Source organism: Schistocerca cancellata, chromosome 3 (genome assembly GCF_023864275.1).
Source record: "Schistocerca cancellata isolate TAMUIC-IGC-003103 chromosome 3, iqSchCanc2.1, whole genome shotgun sequence".
NCBI classification, from domain to species: Eukaryota; Metazoa; Arthropoda; class Insecta; order Orthoptera; family Acrididae; genus Schistocerca; species Schistocerca cancellata.
Window position 1 is genome coordinate 121,359,249 of NC_064628.1, and position 20,954 is coordinate 121,380,202.

Here is a 20,954-nt window from a genome sequence, read left to right on the forward strand (position 1 = left end):
TAGGTCGTAGCAAATGACGTAGCTGAAGGCTATGCTAACTATCGTCTCGGCAAATGAGAGCGTATTTGTCAGTGTAGCTTCACTAGCAAAGTCGGCTGTACAACTGGGGCGAGTGCTAGGAAGTCTCTCTAGACCTGCCGTGTGGCGGCGCTCGGTCTGCAATCACTGACAGTGGCGACACGCGGGTCCGTCGTATACTAGCGGACCGCGGCCGATTTAAAGGCTACCACCTAGCAAGTGTGGTGTCTGGCAGTGACACCACAATGACCCCTTGTACATATCTAGGTGATACTTTGGAGAAGGTTAGCATGCTTGTATTTAGTGACTGTCTACCCCAATTTTGGGAGAGTAACTCTGATGGACTAATGTCAGGTTTGATAATTGCGTCTCCTATTTCTTTCACTGAATTAATAAAAAACTCATTGAGTGTTTGTGGTGGGATATTAATTTTGTCTTTTTTCGTATCTGTGGCAGCACTGTTAATTACTTTCCAAGCGGTTTTGCATTTATTGGTGGAATTATGTATGCTGTTGGCATTGTAGGTTTTTTTGGCTTGCAGGATGGCTTTTTTGTATTCATTCCTGCATTCCACATAGGCTGATTTGGCACAGTCAGACTTCATATTATTGTATAGGTTGTACAGTAACAAAACTTGTTTCTTTAGATCTGTCAGCTGTTTAGTGTACCATATATTTTGTCTGTTTTGAGATCTGGATTTGTGGCTGCTGTCCATTATTTTGATTTTCTTTATGGAAATACTATGGTTAAATAGGGTCAAGAATGCATTAAAAAATCTATCAAATATTATTTTGGCTGGCAGGTCATTACTTGATGTATAATGTCCATCGACAATGTGTTAATTTTATCCTCAGTTACGGGTCTGGTAATCACAACTGTTGGGACAGGTCTGTTTGCATTGCTCCTATTGAGGGGAATTTTACTTGCATAATTTAGAGATACGGAGTCATGGTCAGAGAATGGGAACACTACAACTTCGCATGTGTTTTCAGTGGTCTTGACGTTTACAAAGATGTTATCTAAACATGCTTTGTTTCTTGTGGGCCTGTTATTAACAAGAGTGCGCCATAAACCCTTTTCACAGATAACAGCCCACTGTTCACAAATTACCATTTCAGAGACTTTTGATAGGAAAATACGGTGACTATTTGGTGACTCCCCAGTTCCATTATGCGAATCTGGAGTGAATGGTCAGAATCTATAAAAAGCACATGAGGAAGACCATTGGGGATTGGTTAATGGAAACAGTTGTGACATTATTCCTAAACACATAGTGGTCAATCTAGTAAGTGAGGAATATCCACTGAAGATGCTGTACAGGTGGTAACAGTCACATGTTGCTGTACATGCTTTACCTAATGTTGTGCTCAACTTGGCAAAGCCTTAGTAAGTACAGTACTACATCAGTGCCAATGGTTGCGTCTGATATCTGGACATCAACCACGATATGTTCCTGTTGATGATGTACACAGTTGCCCCTATGGGAAAAATTTTCAGCCATCATGAGTACTGGCTGCAGCTGCGATGACTTTAGCAACATAAGCCACAGGTTCCTCCAATGCAGTCCTCTTCAACTGTATAGAACATATAATGACCATATCTGTGGATTCCTACAGCTTTGCCCATACAGACTCTGCCTTTCTTTGGAGGGGTGCACCAATCTGCCATCGCCCTGCATGGCAATGAGTCATATGATCTGGGAACTTCTATCAGCATATACTATTCCAGAAGCCCATTTGGCATACTCCCAGTGTCGAGTGTGTGTGTGTGTGTGTGGGGGGGGGGGGGGGGGGGGTACTTATCATCTCTGAACATTGACCCATAGCAGATGTCTTGGGCAGAACAGTGCTAACTGAAACACTTGCTCACCACCATCTCATCCCCACCACAACTGAGTCGGTGCAGGGTAGGGCATGTTTATCCTTCTGTGCCAACTACATGGGGGGATTGGGGGGGGGGGGGGAACATTTATGGGAGAAGGTATAGGTTTAGATTCCCTGCCAGAAATAAACATCATCTCCATCCTGGAGTTGCATCCACAGCATGACAGCAGTACTCAGAAAATCATCCACTGTAGTGTCACAGGGGATAATCTCACGGTATAGATTGCCTCAAAGCAATGGCCATATCACAATTCACTTCATTTGTAAACTACACTGTGTTGAGTTTCTTCGATGTTTTTTCCATGTCTTTACCGGTTATTGGACCTTGGATTATGTGGCTGGCTACTGATGGAAAATTGCATGTGTCATGATTATGATGTTGGCACATTTGGGACTTGTTGCTCACTGCATGAAACAATTTGGCTTGAAAATGAAACCAATATTTGGCTGTATGTGTGCTGAGACTACCTGCAGTAAACTTGACATACATTCCATCCCTAAATCATGTAATTACTTATGCTGATGGATTTGTGAGAAGGTTAAAAAAAGAAAACATGAGATAAAGAACTCTTTTCACAAAGTATCAGAAAGCAAATATGAATGTAGGGCTAGCTTTAACAAAAGATCAAACCTATTTACTTCATGATGCTGCCATTTTGCAGAAGGCATAAAGCTGTGGATGCAACTTACTTGGTGTGGGATTGTGAGATGAAAGATTAGCTGCAATGGTATGTGACTATTACTGAAGTAGTGCTTTTATATACCAGATAAATGCAGCCTGCTTATGTTAATAAATCACTGCTGTGCACTTTTGAGTGATATAAAATCACACCTGAAAGTGTAAGAACAGACTCACAAATGCAATAAATTTCTAAATTTCGAACTAATTTTACTATTTGCACATCAATTAATGTCACATATAGATCATCCTACATGAGTAGCTGAAGACTGAAGAAACAGTGGTGAGAAAATTTAGTGAAATGGAAATCTTTCACACCTCCTTCTGGAATAAGCAAAACAAAGTTCTTCAAATTAAAAATTTGTGTAGTTGCGTAAAATATTTTCAACAAGGCCCAAACTCTTGTGACACAATAGCATGTAATATTATTTTTCATATGGGTAGTGCATTAAATATATACATGTACTGGTACTGCACTCTACTTCTGTAAGGTATAGCAAACAGCTAGATCTAGTGCTAATCTATAAAAGTGTATAATTATGAAAATTTTTCTACATTATGAAATTAAAAGAAAAGCACCTACTTTGAAAAAAAAAAAATCCATTGCACTTCCTCTTACACCGCTCAGCTGCTGTTTTTATCAGTTTTTACAATACTAAGCACATATGTAATTTAACTAATTTGATAGAACACCATTAGCTATATGCATGCTAGAAAAGTTAACATCTGTTTGATATGAACATTGGTGTCAACTGTAATTTCCATCACAAAGTCAAAATATTCTGATAAGTCATAGGAATATCTAATCAGATAGATTTTGAATATCTGGAGATTTCCAGTTTCCTGCCTGATGTCTGCAAAATATAGAAACCTATTCTGAATACTTGAACAGTTATACATACTTTACATGGAAATCATACAGGATGGGGCAAATAAAAGTGGCCCAAATAAGTGGATGCGAATAGACGTGAATGTATGCATATAATCACACCCCAACAGGGTGGAGCAGCTGCCCTTATGGCCAGGTGAACCTTCAAGCACATTTACATAGTCTTCAAGCCTGACAGAGTTGTTAGCAGAGATCAGTGTGGTCATTGTCCTGGCTGGGCACCCGGGTCACCTGATATGTCAGTGTGTGATTACTTTGTGTGGGGAACCCTCAAATCTAAGGTGTACTGCAACAACCCTCATAGTCTTCCAGAACTGCAGCAAAACATTTCAGGTGAGACTGCAGCAGTTGCAGCAGTCCAGCTTCGAACCGCCTTCAGCAACTTGCTGACGAGGGTCCAAAAGTGCCAAGAGAAGAATGATGGCCACTTTCAGCATCTGCTTTAGTCAGATTAGTACTGTATTTCCTTTCCTCTACTGTGTTTCTTTGTACCCTGGAACTCTGTTCTCTGCACTATTTTTATTTGCCCAGCTCTGTATGTATTTCTAGTATTGTGCTTGTGAACTCCAGTTTATCCTAAATTCTGTCTTGATCACAACAAATTTCATTAGGGAGGAAATGGATTGGTACACAATTCTAAGAACAAGATGTTCAGATATGGTCTTAACATAACGTTTTTATTATATTCTTCTGTAGAGTAAATACCTTTGCTGTTTCAGAGTTAACACCATTCAAAGTAGTGTCGGAAAGAAAGAAATATGTTCCCATTTTAAACTAAACTAAACTCTGCCCGAACAGGCCATGAAGGCCCAACAGTACTGACCAGTCACTGTGTTATACTTAGCCCACAGGCATAACTGGATGAGGATATGGAGGGGCATGTGGTCAGCACACTGATCTCCTGGCTGTATGTCAGGTTACGAGACTGGAGCCACTACTTATCAATCAAGTAGGTCCTCAGTTCATAGTTTGCCTCACAAGGGCTGAGTGCACCCCACTTGCCAACAATACTCGGCAGGTTGTTGGTCACCCATCCAAGTGTTAGCCCACCTCGACCACACTTAAATTCAGTCATCTCACTTGAACCAGCGTTACCATTGCGACAAGGCCTTTGGCTTCCATTTTATACAGCATTCTTATTTACTAATTTTCCTGAAATAAACACTTTAATTGACTTAATACTCGTCTCCATCTATGAATATTAATCCATGCCTCTTGGCAAGTTAGTCATCCCGGCCTGCATAAGAGTTGTTGTATGAAACTCAACATTCACTACATGTGGCTTCACTTAGGAATACGTAGGCATAGAAATGAGAAATAACACTGTGATGTTCAGGATTTAAACTTGTCTTCTACAGAATGTCCGCACTCACAGGAAATGGAATATAGAAAGGCTGTATTGAGGTATATATAGTGCTATAACTTCGGTGCCAAGAGAATTGTGAGACTGAGAGATATATTGTAGAGATTTCCCACCTACTCAATTCAGGGATGTTATTTGGGGAAATGTGGTTGGGAACCAGATGACACAGGCTGTGATGCAATACTGAAACAGACCTTGTTAACATATGGGTGGTGGTCAATTTTGCTGTTGGCAACAGTTAGTGGTGGTCATTTATACAGATAGTCAACTTGTTGTGGTCAGGCCAAAATAAAAAAACTGTGTAGTATTGTTGGAGCAGATTTGGCTAATAAAATTTGCTCTTTGACAACCTATCCATGAAAATAAAATTGTCTGGCAGACAGGAATAATGTCTTTAAATGCAGATTAAAGTTATTTCTTATTGATAACTCCATCCGAGCCATAGAGGCTTTCCTGAATTGAAAAGGCCAGTATGGTCTCATATAAATATATATGTTTTAAGAGACATATACAACTTTTGGTAGTGTAACACATTCCTCATAATATTGTTTTTCATGCATACTGATTTATGATACATATATCGTCTGCTAGTAGTGATACAAGAAGAAACTGCTGCAGTTGAAGCATGAATGGGGAGGACTCATTAACCACAATGATTATTTGTATGACTTGTTGCTATACATTTTTTTTCATTTTGTTTATACAGGAAAGACAAGAAGCAACTGCAACTTTCTTCAATTTGTGTTTAATCCTGCATCCATTAACCACAATGATTATTTATATGACTTTGTTGCTATACCTTTTTTTCATTTTGTTTATACAGGAAAGACAAGAAGCAACTGCAACTTTCTTCAGTTTGTGTTTAATCCTGCATCTGCAAAAGAAGGACAAACTGTTGGTGACATTGATAAACGGTTGGGTAAAGTGCAGATTTCAGGCAGTCCAGACTCCAATGTTATCAACACCTACCATGACTCAGAGTTAACATCTGTACCATTTGACTTAACAACAGGGCAACGGAGCCTGTACATTGTAATATTTGACTCGAAACACCCAGACAGTTTTTTAGCATGTGCAAGAATTAGGCAAATAACTCCTTACACACAGAAGTAAGTAATTATCCCAGTTAATGTCAAAAGCCATAAAATTTGTAATAATTTGTTAACGAATATACTTAGAATATAATCTTACAGTAGCAGCAGGTTATTGCATCTAATTTCACTTAATAATTTGTTCCTGTTTTGTAGCCATAAAGAAGAAATGTTAATGCTTGACCATGAACTATAATAGTAATTCAATGCACACAGAATTGGTGTGCTGTATGGTATACAGGAGATGCTCTGCAGAAATTTTTAGTGCCCCAGTAAGACACTTCTAATTCAAAGGGTGAAAAGTTGAGCCAGAACTGAAGGTTCTCAAGTCTAAAGGTGCACTCTTACCACCAGTGATGCCACAGCTATCTGGGATGATCAGACAAGGAAGCCTGCTGTCTTTAATTAGTTTGGAGGAAATGCATTCATCAGCATATGCATTTAAAGTAATTCATGCCATCGTCTAGTAGTTACAGCCTCCTGTGAAAGCAGCACAAGTACATGCCTAGCAACATGTACACAGATTTTTTTTTTTTTTTTTCCAGGACTTTCATCCTCCTCCTACTGAGTCTTGACTATAGCTTCATTTGCTGACAAAGTTGTTACCCTCCGTTCCAAAATTGTTTAATCATGATAAATCTTGTTGCCCTATTGTTTAGACAAGTATATGAAATGTCATAAATAAGGTCACAATACAGCAGTGTAACTGCAGAGCCAACCAAACTCCCATCCACCGTGCTCTTCCAGGAGAATGGAGATCAGCAATGTTACTCTGCAGCCAACAGGCCCAGATATGACACTTCTGCATTTATAGTGTTTCCTGGATAAGTACACAGGATCAACTAGCCACCAAAGCTCCAGACACTCGTAATAATCCAGAGCTATACAATTAGCTTTGTTCATCTGCATTATCTAGTGTCCCATACATGTTAATCAGCCTTAAAAACCATTTAATCCCAATGAAAGAATTAAAATGTCTTCATGGCTTTTGGTTTTACATTTTATGAGATGGTTAAACACATTTTGAAAATGGTTCTTTTCCAGTCTCTTGATAGTTGCCGCCAGGAATTCAGTTTCAGTGCCTTTTTACACAGGATTTGTATTGTGTGACAAACCTGATAATACAGGGTGAAACCAGATAAAACAGGATGTTTCAAAATGAAAATACAGATTTAAGGCTTTGTAGCATTTATTACATTTGACTTACAATAATAAATAATACAGCAAATGAAAGAGCAACTATAATAGTTTATCTTAAAAGTGTTCAATGTGAGCACCATCTTCATACATCGAGTCCATAGGTGAGTTTTTCCAAAACTTTTATCACTATGTCTATAATAATTGTTGCAACAGTGCTGTTTCTGAAATCGGATAGATCACCTTGTAGCAGAGACATATACACATTATCCTTTATGAACTCCCAAAGGCAAAAATCGCATGGGGTCAGATTCAATGTGAACATGAAGATCATATAAAACCAGCTCTATCGTCCAGCACCTTGCGACCAATCCAGCGGTCGGGTACAACGTCTTTTAGCCACTCGCATGCTGAGTTATACCAGTGATATGGTGCACCATTTTGCTGCTGAGGAACACCAGTTACAGTTGCTTCACCAAAAAAGTCAAGAGGAGTCTCGTTGCAAGTGTACCATCTCAAGGAGATTTGCTTACCCCCAAATGCACACGTTACGTGCGTTCACATTTCCATTTAGGTGAAAATTGTCATCTCATGCAGCAAAATTTTGTTTGCGAAGCTGGTACATAAACCATAGTTTGCAGGCTTTAGAGCTTGTAACAAATGCGAATAACAAGGATGAACTGATTTTTTGGGACTACCCATGATAGACTCTCACTTGTTCGAGATGTTTTTCATTCATTCATTGTTGTTCTGTACTCTTCCCTTTTACACAAAGGTATAAAAACAAATCTGTTTGAGTTGCCCTGTCATTTGATGTGTTATTTATAATTATAAGTTGAATGTAATAAATTCCACCAAGCTGTTAAACCCTTATATTCCTTTTTTTAGACATGCTGTATACACAAGGAGCCAGTGAACCAGCCATGCCAGTAAAACTAGTAACGCCAATGTTATTTGTCATCAAGTAACCTATTGCCAAATTAATACCTCAGTAGTGACTAAAGTAAACAAGGGTTAACAATTTTTTTCCACCAAATGTTACTTTAGCTATAAACCAATGTTTGTTAGAGCATTTGTAATGTGTTGATTTACCAAACCCTTCGTGGAAACCATGCATTACTATCAATAAATTTATGGCTGTGGTATAATATGAGAAGAAGATGTTCAAACATCTGTTTACATCCAGTCAATGATTAATACTTATTCCACTGCTCAGCCTGAGAAAATTTGCTCCAAACTCATCAAGCAGAAGCTTCTAGATTGATCTGCTTGAAGCATACTTGGAAGTGCCACTTAAGAACATCCATTATGTTAAATAGTAATCAAGAGGCCATTCATGCTATATAAAAAACTACCAGTCAGTATTGCTAATACATTCTTTCAACATTAACTTATGCCTATTTGATCTTTCGTCTTATGTTTCAACTACCTGGATGACAATGCTACCAGATTCAAGCAGTGAAAACACCTCAGTTCTCTTTGTATGATAGTCCAGAAATTGCAGGACTCTGACCTATGGTATAACCTTTGTAAGTGAGTGTTTTTCCAAATAAATGTAAGATATGTTGACTACATTCTAAACAAAGAAGGCATATGCCCCAAAGTAGCAGAGAGTAGTTGCCATTAATAACTTTCCTTTTCTCTAGAACTAAAAAAAATGTCTGCTTGTGTCTGTGTATGTGTGGATGGATATGTGTGTGTGTGCGAGTGTATACCTGTCCTTTTTTCCCCCTAAGGTAAGTCTTTCCGCTCCCGGGATTGGAATGACTCCTTACCCTCTCCCTTAAAACCCATATCCTTTTGTCTTTCCTTCTCCTTCCCTCTTTCCTGACGAGGCAACCGTTGGTTGCGAAAGCTAGAATTTTGTGTGTATATTTGTATGTTTGTGTTTGTTTGTGTGTCTATCGACCTGCCAGCGCTTTTGTTTGGTAAGTCTCATCATCTTTCTTTTTAGATATATTGAACTAAAAAGATTTATAGACGTTCATAGACAAGATAAATTATGAAGCAAAATTCCTGCCATATGCTGTGGCAATGTGCCAATCACTTATCCCCAACACAAATTATGAACCAGAGGCATCCCATTTAACTGGACATATGCCTGTAACTAAAGATAAGTGAAATTGAATCAATAATTTTGTGTAATGTCCCACTCCGCAAAATATACACATAACAGGCTGGTGAGTTTGACAGCTGATAGTTCCCATTACGTAGTCAACAGCAATACATCACAGTGCAATCCCCATGATTATAAAAAACCACATTAGATATCTCTAAGACATGGCCCAAAAAAATCATTCACAGATTGAGAAAGAGAGATTATCATTTATATAGAATGTTAACAAGTTCCATGCCTGATAAAGTGACGTTCTGGTTTCTGTTATGAAGATAAGACTTGCTTCATGCATAACATTGTAACTTGTCAAGTAGAATTGTGTGATATATGGTGTCACAGTCTTAGCACATATACCTGCAGGATAATTTTTTGAGAAACTCCATTGTATGTTTACTTATTCATTATTGAACAACTGATTTTGATCAGTTTGGGACTGTCGTCAGGTTACCTGTATCGCAAAGAAAATGTCATTAAATACAGAGGAAACATAGTCAGTACATATGTATGCACTTTTTGTAATGACATTTTCTTTTTGATACAGATAACCTGGTGCTGCTCCTAAGGAGACCAAAATCAGTTGTTTAATAAAAAAGAAGTGCAGCTGTGTAAACAAACAATGAGTTTTCTCAAGTACCTTAGAGCTGTCAGTGACCACTACACAACAGTTTTAAGGATAATCTTTCTTGCTTAGCTCTGCCAAGAGTTCATTTGCGAAGACTTGTATGGCTTTCTGTCTGGATAATGCTGTGCAAAAACCAAACTAAAAGGCAGTTAACAAATTTTGCTTGGAAGAATTAAAGAGGATTCTGTTGTGACCACTTTCTTAAAAACTTTTGAAATGACATGGAGGAGTGAAATTGGTCTGTAGTTTGTCTGTCACAAGTTTTGTATGTGAGTGTAACTACAGCATATTTAACTCTGTGAAGAAAAATTTCCTGGGTCATTGGTTGACTATATAAGCAGTTTAAGGATAGACTCATGAACTCAGAACAAGATCTTAATATTCTACTAGAAACACCAATATAGACAGCAGATTTATTACTTTTTCATGGCCTGGTGGAATCTCTGTAGGGGTTATACTTTTGGGATTTTTCTTTGTTAGTGGTGTGTGTCGTGTGTTGTGGTCATCAGTCCGGAGACTGGTTTGATGCAGCCCTCCATGCTGCTCTATCCTGCACAAGCTTCTTCATCTCCAAGTAACTATTGCAACCTACAGCCTTCTGAATCTGCTTAGTATCTTCATCTCTTGGTCTCCCTCTATGATTTTTACCATCCACACTGCCCTCCAGTACTAAATTGGTGATCCCTTGATGCCTCAGAACCTGTCCTACCAACTGATCCGTTCTTCTAGTCATGTTGTGCCACAAATTTCTCTTCTCCCCAATTCTGTTCAGTACCTCCTCATTAGTTATGTGATCTACCCATCTAATCTTCAGCATTCTTCTGTAGCACCACATTTTGAAAGCTTCTATTCTCATCTTGTCTGAACTAGTTATCATTCATGTTTCACTTCCATACATGGCTACACTCCATACAAATACTTTCAGAAAAGACTTCCTGACACTTAAATCTATACTCGATGTTAACAAATTTCTCTTCTTCAATAAAGCTTTTCTTGCCATTGCCAGTCTACATTTTATATCCTCTCTACTTCGACCATCATCAGTTTTTTTGCTCCCCAAATAGCAAAAGTTATCTACTACTTTAAGTGTCTCATTTCCTAATCTAATCCCACAGCATCACCTGATTTAATTAGACTACATTCCATTATCCTCATTTGTTGATGTTCATCTTATATCCTCCTTTCAAGACACTGTCCATTCCGTTTAACTGCTCTTCCAGGTCCTTTGCTGCCTCTGACAGAATTACAGTGTCATTGGCAAACCTCAAAGTTTTTATTTCTTCTCCCTGGATTTTAATTCCCACTCCAAATTTTTCTTTTGTTTCTGCTACTGCTTGCTCAATATACAGATTGAATAACATCAGGGATAGGCTACAGCTCTGTCTCACTCCCTTCCAACCACTGCTTCCCTTTCATGCCCCTTGACTCTTATAACTGCCCTCTGGTTTCTGTACAAATTGTAAATAGCCTTTCACTCCCTGTATTTGATCCCTGCCACCTTCAGAATTTCAAAGAGAGTATTCCAATCAACATTGCCAAAAGCCTTCTCTAAGTTTACAAATACTAGAAACGTAGGTTTGCCTTTCCTTAATCTATCTTCTAAGATAAGCCATAGGGTCAGTATTGCCTCACATGTTCCAGCATTTCTGTGGTATCCAAAATGATCCCCCCCAAGGTCAGCTTCTACCTGTTTTTCATTCATCTGTAAAGAATTCATGTTAGTATTTTGCAGCCATGACTTATTAAACTGATAGTTCACTAATTTTCACACTTGTCAACACGTGCTTTCTTTGGGATTGGAATTATTATATTATTCTTGGAGTCTGAGAGTATTTCGCCTGTCTTATACATCTTGCTCACCAGATGGTAGAGTTTTGTCAGAGCTGGTTCTCCCAAGGCTATCAGTTAATGGTGTATACTGAAGTAAATCAAATGCATAAGTAGTTTAAATAATTATGCTTTCTTTCCTTTGATCTGAAACTAACTATTTAGCATATTTTATTGTTAAGCATGGTCTGTCTTTTGGATGAACTTACTTTAATAAAGCCTATTGAACATATTAGAGATTACTGGTAGAGGATGAGTATTGCTTTGTTCAGTCTGGATGCTTCTACAGTTGGTGATCTCAGTAGCCACTTACCAGAAGCATTCAGATGCAAAACATGATGTATATGGTGTGACGAAGTGTGGGATATTGCATCAGTCATATCAAGTGTGAATGACCCTCTCTCCTAACTGGTTTTTCAAGCCCTGAATTGATACATTCCACAATATTCCTCATTCATGCTTATCGTACCACTTAAAGAGTGAAAGTGGGGAATAGAGGTGAATAAGTCAGATTCTGCACCTCTGCAATTTGTATCATGTATTTGAGCTGTAAAAATATATATATATATATATCCCCAACCCCCATCCCTCCTATGCAGTACCATATGCTGCTGCTGCTATAACTCCTTCAAATTCCTTTCAGAAATTAATATTTAAGATTTTAAAACCATGTATCAAACAACTCTTCACATTATTCTTGTGATTGTTGATGTTAAATGTAAAGTTATGACTCTGACTGAGACGATAGGCTGTTACCAGTTTCTTAGACAAATAATGTAAACAAAACTTACCTCATTATCCCTCAAATACAATAGGTACTGTGGGAACAGAGCCTGTGGTACTTACATTGCTTGTTGAAGGAGATAAGCTAGACATGGGTTTCGTTGTTCTGGCAATGCACTTGACAGTCTCTGCAAGATTTAAGAAACTGTTAAAAACACATAAAAGACATAGCCACCTATGTGAAGAACATAAAATAATGTTATGAGAAAGAAAGTTGCTACTCACCATATACCGGAGATGCTGAGTCACAGATCGGCACAACAAAAAGACTCTCGCAGTTATAGGTTTAAGCCATTAAGGCCTTCATCACAACAGACAAACATACACACACTCACGCTAATGCAGCGCACACACACAATTGCATTCTCAGGCAACTGAAACTACACTGTAAGCCACAGCACCACTGCATGATGAGAGTGGCAATTGGGTGGGGGTAAGGAGGAGGCTGGGGCGGGGAGTGGTTGGGATAGTGTGGTGGGGATGGCAGACAGTGAAGTGCTGCAGGTTAGACAGAGGGTAGGGGAGAGGAAGGAAGGATCGGGGGGGGGGGGGGGGGGGGAGTAGCATAAAAGGAGAGAAATAAAAAGATTGGTGATGGAATGACGGCTGTGTGGTGCTGCTGGAATGGGAACAGGGAAGGGGTGGGTAGGTGAGGACAATGACTAACAAAGGTTGAGGCCAGGAGGGTTACGGGAGTGTAGGATGTATTGCAGGGAAAGTTCCCAACTGTGCAATTCAGAAAAGCTGGTGTTGGTGGGAATGATCCATATGGCACAGGCTGTGAAGCAGTCATTGAAATGAAGAATATCATGTTTGGCAGTGTGTTCAGCAACAGGGTGATCCACTTGTTTCTTGGCCACAGTTTATCGGTGACCATTCATGCAGACAGACAGCTTGTTGGTTGTCATGCCTACATAGAATGCAGCACAGTGGTTGCAGCTTAGCTTGTAGAACACATGACTGGTTTCACAGGTAGCCGTGCCTTTGATGGAATTGGTGATGTTAGTGATTGGCCTGGAGTAGGTGTTGGTGGGAGGATGTATAGGACAGGTCTTGCATCTAGGTCTATTACAGGGGAATGAGACATGAGGTAAGGGGTTGGGAGCAGGGGTTGTGTAAGGATGGACAAGTATATTGTGTAGGTTCAGAGGATGGTGGAATACCACTCGTGGGAGTGGTGGGTGTCATTTTAGGGCATGATGAGAGGTTATTGTAAACCTGGTGGAGAATGTAATTCAGTTGCTCCAGTCCAGGGTGGTACTGAGTTACGAGGGGAATGTTCCTCTGTGGCCGGACAGTGGGACTTTGGGAGGTGGTGGGAGAGTGGAAAGATAAGGCACTGGAGATTTGTTTTTGTACAATGCTGGGAGGATAATTATGGTCAGTGAAGTCTTCAGTGAGCCCCTCAGTATATTTCGAGAGGGACTGCTCGTCACTGCAGGTGCGACAACCATGGGTGACTAGGCTGTACAGAAGGGACTTCTTGGTATGGAAAAGATGACAGCTGTTGAAGTGTAAGTATTGCTGGCAGTTAGTAGGTTTGATATGGGTGGAGGTGCTGATGTAGCCGTCTTTGAGGTGGAGGTCAACATCTAGGAAGGTGACTTGTTGGGTTGAGTAGGATCAGGTGAAGCAAATGGGGGAGAAGTTGTTGAGGTTCTGGAGGAATGTGGATAAGGGTGTCCTCACCTTCAATCCAGATAGCGAAGATGTCATCAATGAATCTGAACCAGGTGAGGGGTTTAGGATTCTGGGTATTTAGGAAGGATTCCTCTGGATGGCCCATGAATAGGTTGGCATAGGATGGTGCCATGCAGGTGCCCATAGCCACACCCTGTATTTGTTTGTAAGTAATGCCTTCAAAGGAGAAGTAATTGTGCGTGAGGATGTAGTTGTTCATGCAACTAGGAAGGAGGTTGTTGGTTTGGAATCTGTCGGGCATTGGGAAAGGTGGTGTTCAATAGCGGTAAGGCCATGAGATTAGGAATGTTAGTGTACAGGGGGGTGGCATCAATAGTGACGAACAGGTCACTGTGCGGTAAAGGGACAAGAACTGAGGAGTCAGTGGAGGAAATGGTTGGTACCTTTTATATGGCACATTCCTTGTTCCCATTCCAGCACTACACAGCCGTCATTCTACCACCACACCCAGTCTTTTTATTTCTCTCCCCTACCCTCCATCTAACCTGCAGCACTTCTCTGTCTGCCACCCCCACCATACTACCCCTCCCCCTCCCCACCCCAGCCTCCTCCTTACCCCCATCCAGTCGCCACTCCCATCATGGACTGGTGGTGCTGCTCGCAGTGTGGTTTCAATTGCCTGAGAATGCAATCGTGTGTGTGAGTTGTGTTTGTGTGAGTGTGTGTGCGTGTGCGTATGTTTATCTATTGTTGACGAAGGCCCTAATGACGAAAAGCTGTTATTGTGAGAGTCTTTTTTTGTGCCTATCTGTGACTCAGCATCTCCTCTATACGGTGAGTAGCAACTTTACTTCTCATAATACTGTTACATTCCATCCTGGATTTTCCATTGTTTGAGCATAAAAGAATGTTATTTTGCAGGATTAAGATAAATTTACAAGACACCAAAATGCATAACACAAGAAATTCAAACGATTAGAAGATTTAATGCAAACATTAAATTGGAATGTCCTTTTATGATGAACAACATAAAACTTATGGGACGCAACCAGAAATTTGCCATTTCATGTTTAATAACTTTCAGTTCACAATTATTCTTATATCTGGAACTGTAGTGGACAAAATAAATGAATTACTGCAGGTGAAAGAGGAGCACATTGTAATATCAGCAGAATAAAACGAAACCTTACTGAAATTTGAAATGAGCTTCTAGCAAAACAAAGTTTATGCATGTTGTTTATGAAGGTATGATGATCCTGATACCCCCGATCTTGATACCCAGACACATCCTGTCAGAATAAAAGATTACCAGCCTCTCATGTGCCTTCACATACCTACTGAACTACAGACTCACATATGTCTCACCTCACATCCTGGGGCAAAATCAGGCCATTGCAATTGTGGATGGATCAATGTTATACTCACACATTCTGTTCACTTAAGAATCTTGTTTATGCGACATGGGATTCACAGTTACAGTAGGTTTTGCCAATTTAGACTATGAGAATGGCATTCAACTGCTACAACAGGGATTCCTGCTATCAGCCACCTTGTAATCTTTAGTGAAGAAGGTGTTACTACAATACAGTCTCTCACCTTATTGGGTCTCTGCTTGAAAAAGATTGAGACAGTTGTCTATGTGTACGAAGGTGATGCGAGTGTCATTACTAACAAGCTGCAAGACTTAACTAACTTTAAGAAGCTTATTCAACATTTAAGAGCAAAATACTTAAAACAGTGGGCACAAATGAAAATGAACAAATCAGTAGTAATAGAGTTGGGCAGAGATACCAATGACATCACCACCAAGTGATTGTGTCATGTAACTGCCTGTTGGAAGGATAGTATGAATCTAGTTCTAGCAAAGGGAATCTGAGCCTACATGGCCATAGAGACCCACTGTAGGGCAATTTTTCTTATGTGAGCACACACACCTTATGTTAATTTCACAGTAAATGATTAAATATGTTTGAGATTTCACAAAAAATGGATCTGGGTACACTTGTTACTAGTCAGTATCCATTACATTCTTCTAGTTTTCTTCAAACTGAATCTGAACTGGTATTATATATGTGTTGTCTGTTCTTTCAAACATATCTGAAAGAACATACCCTTTTTTAATCTTGTAGCCACTATGAATCCAGACACAAAGGTATTAAAGACATTAACTACCAGTGGGCATTGATTTATATCAAGGGGGCAAGTTGAAAATTTATGCTGGACTGAATTCGAACCTGTGTCTCCTACTCACTGGCCACTGGCCAGTACGCCATACAAATACAGTGATTACCACAACCACATGGACTACCTTATCACTCTTCCCCTCAGACCCAAATTCCCAACTTACACCACATGCAACTGATGTAGTGGGCTTGCTCATTAGCCTCATTACTTGTGGCATTTCGCTCATTCCCATAAGAATTTGAGCTTGATGTGTATCTGTGCTGAATTATGTATGTGGTGTCTGGCACATATTTTCAACTTGCCCCATTGACATAGCTCAGTGCCTACTGGCAGTTAATGTCATTAATTCGTTTGTGTCTTGATTCATAGTGGCTGCAGGATCAAAATGTTGTTTGGTTTTTTGGACATGCCTGAAGGAACAGAAACCACATAAAGTTTCAAGTTAATGATGTATTATTTTCAATGCTTTAAAAATGCTCCATAATCATCCATGCCCAGTACTAAACAGTATTATTACTTTCAGTTCAGAACTGCTGATAGTTAATTCTGTCACTAAAAACTGGGCAGTGTTTTGCAAGGGTCCTTTCAGTGTGAGGCCTGTAACATGTGCCACATGGATAAAACACCTTTCATTTGAACCTATATTACATGATTTTAATATTTCTGTCTTAGTCTAGATTTAAGCTGTTACTGGTCATTTGTAAGTTTATTATGCTATACTGATGTCTTATTTCTCTGTTATTGCACAACTATTACCAGTGATTTCAACAATTCATTACCATCCTTGACTTTTTAAGCAATACCTTCTCCTCCTGCATACACTAAGCTTTTCTTAGTTGGAGAGTGTCATCCCATACCTGTTTTTCCTGTATTTCTTTCATATGTTGCTCCATAAGAGTGATTAGATTAAATATTATTTTACAAAGACAAGGTGACCATATCTCTTCCAGGAATAGTGATGGTGTTGATGTCAGTGGCATTTTGTAGCTGTTTTTACATTTTGAGCAGTGCACTATCTGATCAAAAGTATCTGGACACCTATTAGCAGACATTAATGTGGGGTTTATCAGTCTCTCACCATAGTGGCAACTTGAACTTTCGTGGAGTCACTTTCATTGAGGTGTGTGAATTTCTGTGGAGGAATGGCAACCCATTCTTCTTCAAGAGCCGAACACAGAGAAGATAGTGACGTTGGTCAGTGGGATCTGAAGCGAAGTCAATATTCTAAAGGCCGGTCCACACACAACACTCTGTCTGCACATATATCTGTGCATGCATTATATTGCTGCAAGTCTGGCGACACAGTTTTATCTACTGCTAGCCTGACGTACATTGGCGTAGGAAACAACTTTGAGCAGCAGTGGGCTAGCCTCTTGCTAAAAATATAGGGAATTCTGCCTTGATCTGTTTTCAAAAGCAGACTTTGAAAAGGTTAATATAGGGTCAGAGGCAGAAAGAATGATCTAAATGGTCAAGACAGTGGTTCCAACTGAGGCCAGTTTTCACGTATTAATTTTTTCTTGACTTACACGACAAATCCAACAACTGGTAAAATTAATTGAAAATGGACATGGAGACATATAAATATCTATTGGCACTTATACCTCTTCATATAACAAGCCAAAATACTTGTATGAGGAGAGTAATTTCACACCACATGAATGGCTGATAGTGACATTATGATTCCTGGCAACAGAAAGAAGTTACAAAGATTTAGAATTTTCAACAGCAATGTCCAAACAAGCATGGAGTGAAACAATACATGATACATATGAAGCTATGTAACTGTCCTGAAGAGGGATTTCATGAAGACAAGTTAAGTATCTCAATTATGCATACAGCAATTGTGAAAAGTTACAAATTATATTTTTGTAGTTCATCTGTGTTTTGAACTTCATACATTGTAATAAATTATAGGAGCAGCCAGTGAGGTATCGTCTATTTTGTTTCTGAGTGGACGGGAATTGGCAATTTCCTACCTGAAATCCATCAGCACCTGGCTATAAGCTTTTGCAGTAGAATATAAAGCTCCATTCTGATCTGTAGATTGAGATTCTTAGACTGCATGGGAAGTTTTGCTTTTAATATTGTGGTAGCAAGTTCCTTAAGCAGCTTAACATAATGTTTTGACTGCACTCTTCTGTAGAATATAAAATCTTTTATTTTATCTACACTGCCACAAAAGATTATGCCATAGGACAGTACTGAGTGAAAACATGCTAGCAATGTTATATTCATGTCAATGTAATGAGAGATATTTTTAAGCACAATGTAGGCAGGCTGATATTTTTGGTTTAGTTGACAATGATTTTGTTCTTTTTTTTTTCAGTTTTCTTGTTTGCTGTAGGATCAACGGTTCTTCTTGTCTCTATTAAAGAATTTCAAGCAGCTTCCTTCTTATCTCAGATGCTGTAATTCTTGGTCCTAACTTTCTGCACACATCTATGATCGGTATATATTTCAATGTCCATCTCTGTAGCTGACTGTCCAACATAGATGTCTGTCATGCAGGTGACCCTGGCTTGATTCCCAGTACTGCCAAGGATTTTTCCTAGGTGGGGGGAAAGGTGAGGGGTGCACTCAGACTTGTGATGCCAATTGAGGAGATACTTGACTGAGTAGTAGTGGCTCCACAGTTTGGAAAGTTTGCAAAACAGTCAGGAGAGTGGTGCGCTGACCATATGCCCCTCCATATCACATTCACATGACACCACAAGGCACAGTATGACACAGCAGACAGTAGACATCCCTCATGCCTTCACAGACTGGTGAGGAGCTCATTATATATTTCAATAAATTCAGCAGTGAACTCTCTAAAGCTCTGACATGTACTAACCTTCTTAGAATTCAATGTGTTCTAGTCCATGGTCGGAGTCACTGAGCTCTCCTGATCAACCCATTCTGCTGTTACTGCTTCTATACTAACAACACAGTACTCTCCACCTGATTTATACTGGTGAGTCTCCCTCTTGTGGCATGTAGTGATCAAGTCCACATGACTTGAGGATTTCCAGATAGGTGTCATCAGATAGTGAAATTTAAGCCAGATGTCAACTTTACGTACAGAATAATTTTGATGGTATAACTTTTATACTACTCTTGCAGAGTGAGATTTATTTATATGGTTAAACTGGAATACAACATCACCATTAAACCCTTTGTTTGGAGTGGTTTGTTACCAGTGAGTATTTATCCTCAGCTAGAAATTCACTAGGAGTATGCACCTTTATTTTCAGTAGTTAAGAAATAGGCTGTTGAATTCAAACATGGTTGTTGTTCTCTTAAAGATGATATATGTTAAGACTATCCCAAAACTGCTGTCATCGATGAAAATTTCAAAGAAGTGCACAATATGGTTTGACAATTGGTGGTTGCACAAGTATGTGTTAGCTATTCAACTTATCATATGAAAAGAAAGGAAATGGTATACTTTACATGAGTGAGTAACATAGAGGAAACTTTCAGCTTTATTGATGTTGAGCTCAATGAATAACTTATTTCACTGAGCAAAACTTAGTGTACCAACAACTTGGGCAGTATTTCATACATGTTTCACTGTTATCTGAAAACCATATCAATAATTGTTGGAGAGGATGATGTTTGATTTTTTATGGAAACAAGTAGCTATATTTCCAACAAGAAAATTCATTGTATTTGTAAAGTGATAGACACATTCAACATAATAGGAGGTATTGTAAGTATGAATCATGATGTACTTTGTTGTGAGAGAGAGCTTTCTGATGGTTAGAACGGTGGATATAAATACTTGCCACAATTTCTTTCATATCAGAGAAAATAAATATAAATTCAAGATGTGTGGGCCTGCTTAAAAAGGTGGCAAAATATGCTGGAGCCTAGTTTCTTTCCTCTAGGTAAAGTGAGAATTGAAGAAAGAGAACTTGTTACATATAAAGCCAAAATGGTCTCAGTTGTAATGCCATAATAAGTTGCCATAATTTCCATTTTTTCATCTTCACAGGATTTTGTCTCCATATTCTGTGAAAAGATATTGTGTTCCTAAAAACTGAGGCTTTGTAATTTGTTATTTCCTCAGATGCTACGAAGTACAGGTTATCTCACAAAAGACGCTCAGGAGGGGCCTGCGGGTCTCACCATATGGCCACCAGATGCTGCCACTGCATCCACTGGCCACTGCCGCACCTGACTCTTGGACACTAATTTGCCAGTAGTTGGCTTCATGCGTACTTCCCCTCAGTTAAGCATAAACAATGATTGACTTAAGCTTACCTTTATTTACTTAGGTGTTCAAAATTATGTCCCTCTGTGGTAAGAGCAGCCTGACATCTGAACACATTAGCAAGAACTTTGGGTGCCGAAATCTGGGAAATGACTAGTCAAACACTGTCTTTCAATTCTCCCACTGTGTGGGGATTGGTTGCATATACCTTGTTTTTTAACATTCTCCAGAGATAAAAATCACATGGCTTTAGATCTGGAGAACAAGGAGGCCAGTCAACTATCCTGTCATCAAAAACACTTTGTATTGCCATTATAGAAGCATTGGCATTGTGTGGTCTCACATTGTCCTGCATGAAATAATCATACATCTTTTCATTAGGTGTTGGTTCCTGAAAAATATAAAGCTGTGTATTGTCCACGTACCTGTCAGAATGTATTGTTTCATGGAAAAAGATTGTTCCAGTAATTTGTCTTGCACGAATTGCACACCACACTCCTGTTTCCACATCATGCAGAAGTTG

The 20,954-nt window shown here is 39.2% G+C and overlaps 1 protein-coding gene across 1 annotated transcript in view; it reads left to right on the plus strand.

The window, feature by feature from the left end:
* LOC126177144 (uncharacterized) overlaps positions 1-20,954 on the plus strand; it is a 219,088-nt gene that overhangs the window by 61,739 nt on the left and 136,395 nt on the right. The window contains exon 5 of the mRNA XM_049924416.1: positions 5,656-5,941. Coding sequence (XP_049780373.1) covers positions 5,656-5,941 — 286 coding nt within the window. The remainder of the gene's footprint in view (positions 1-5,655; positions 5,942-20,954) is intronic.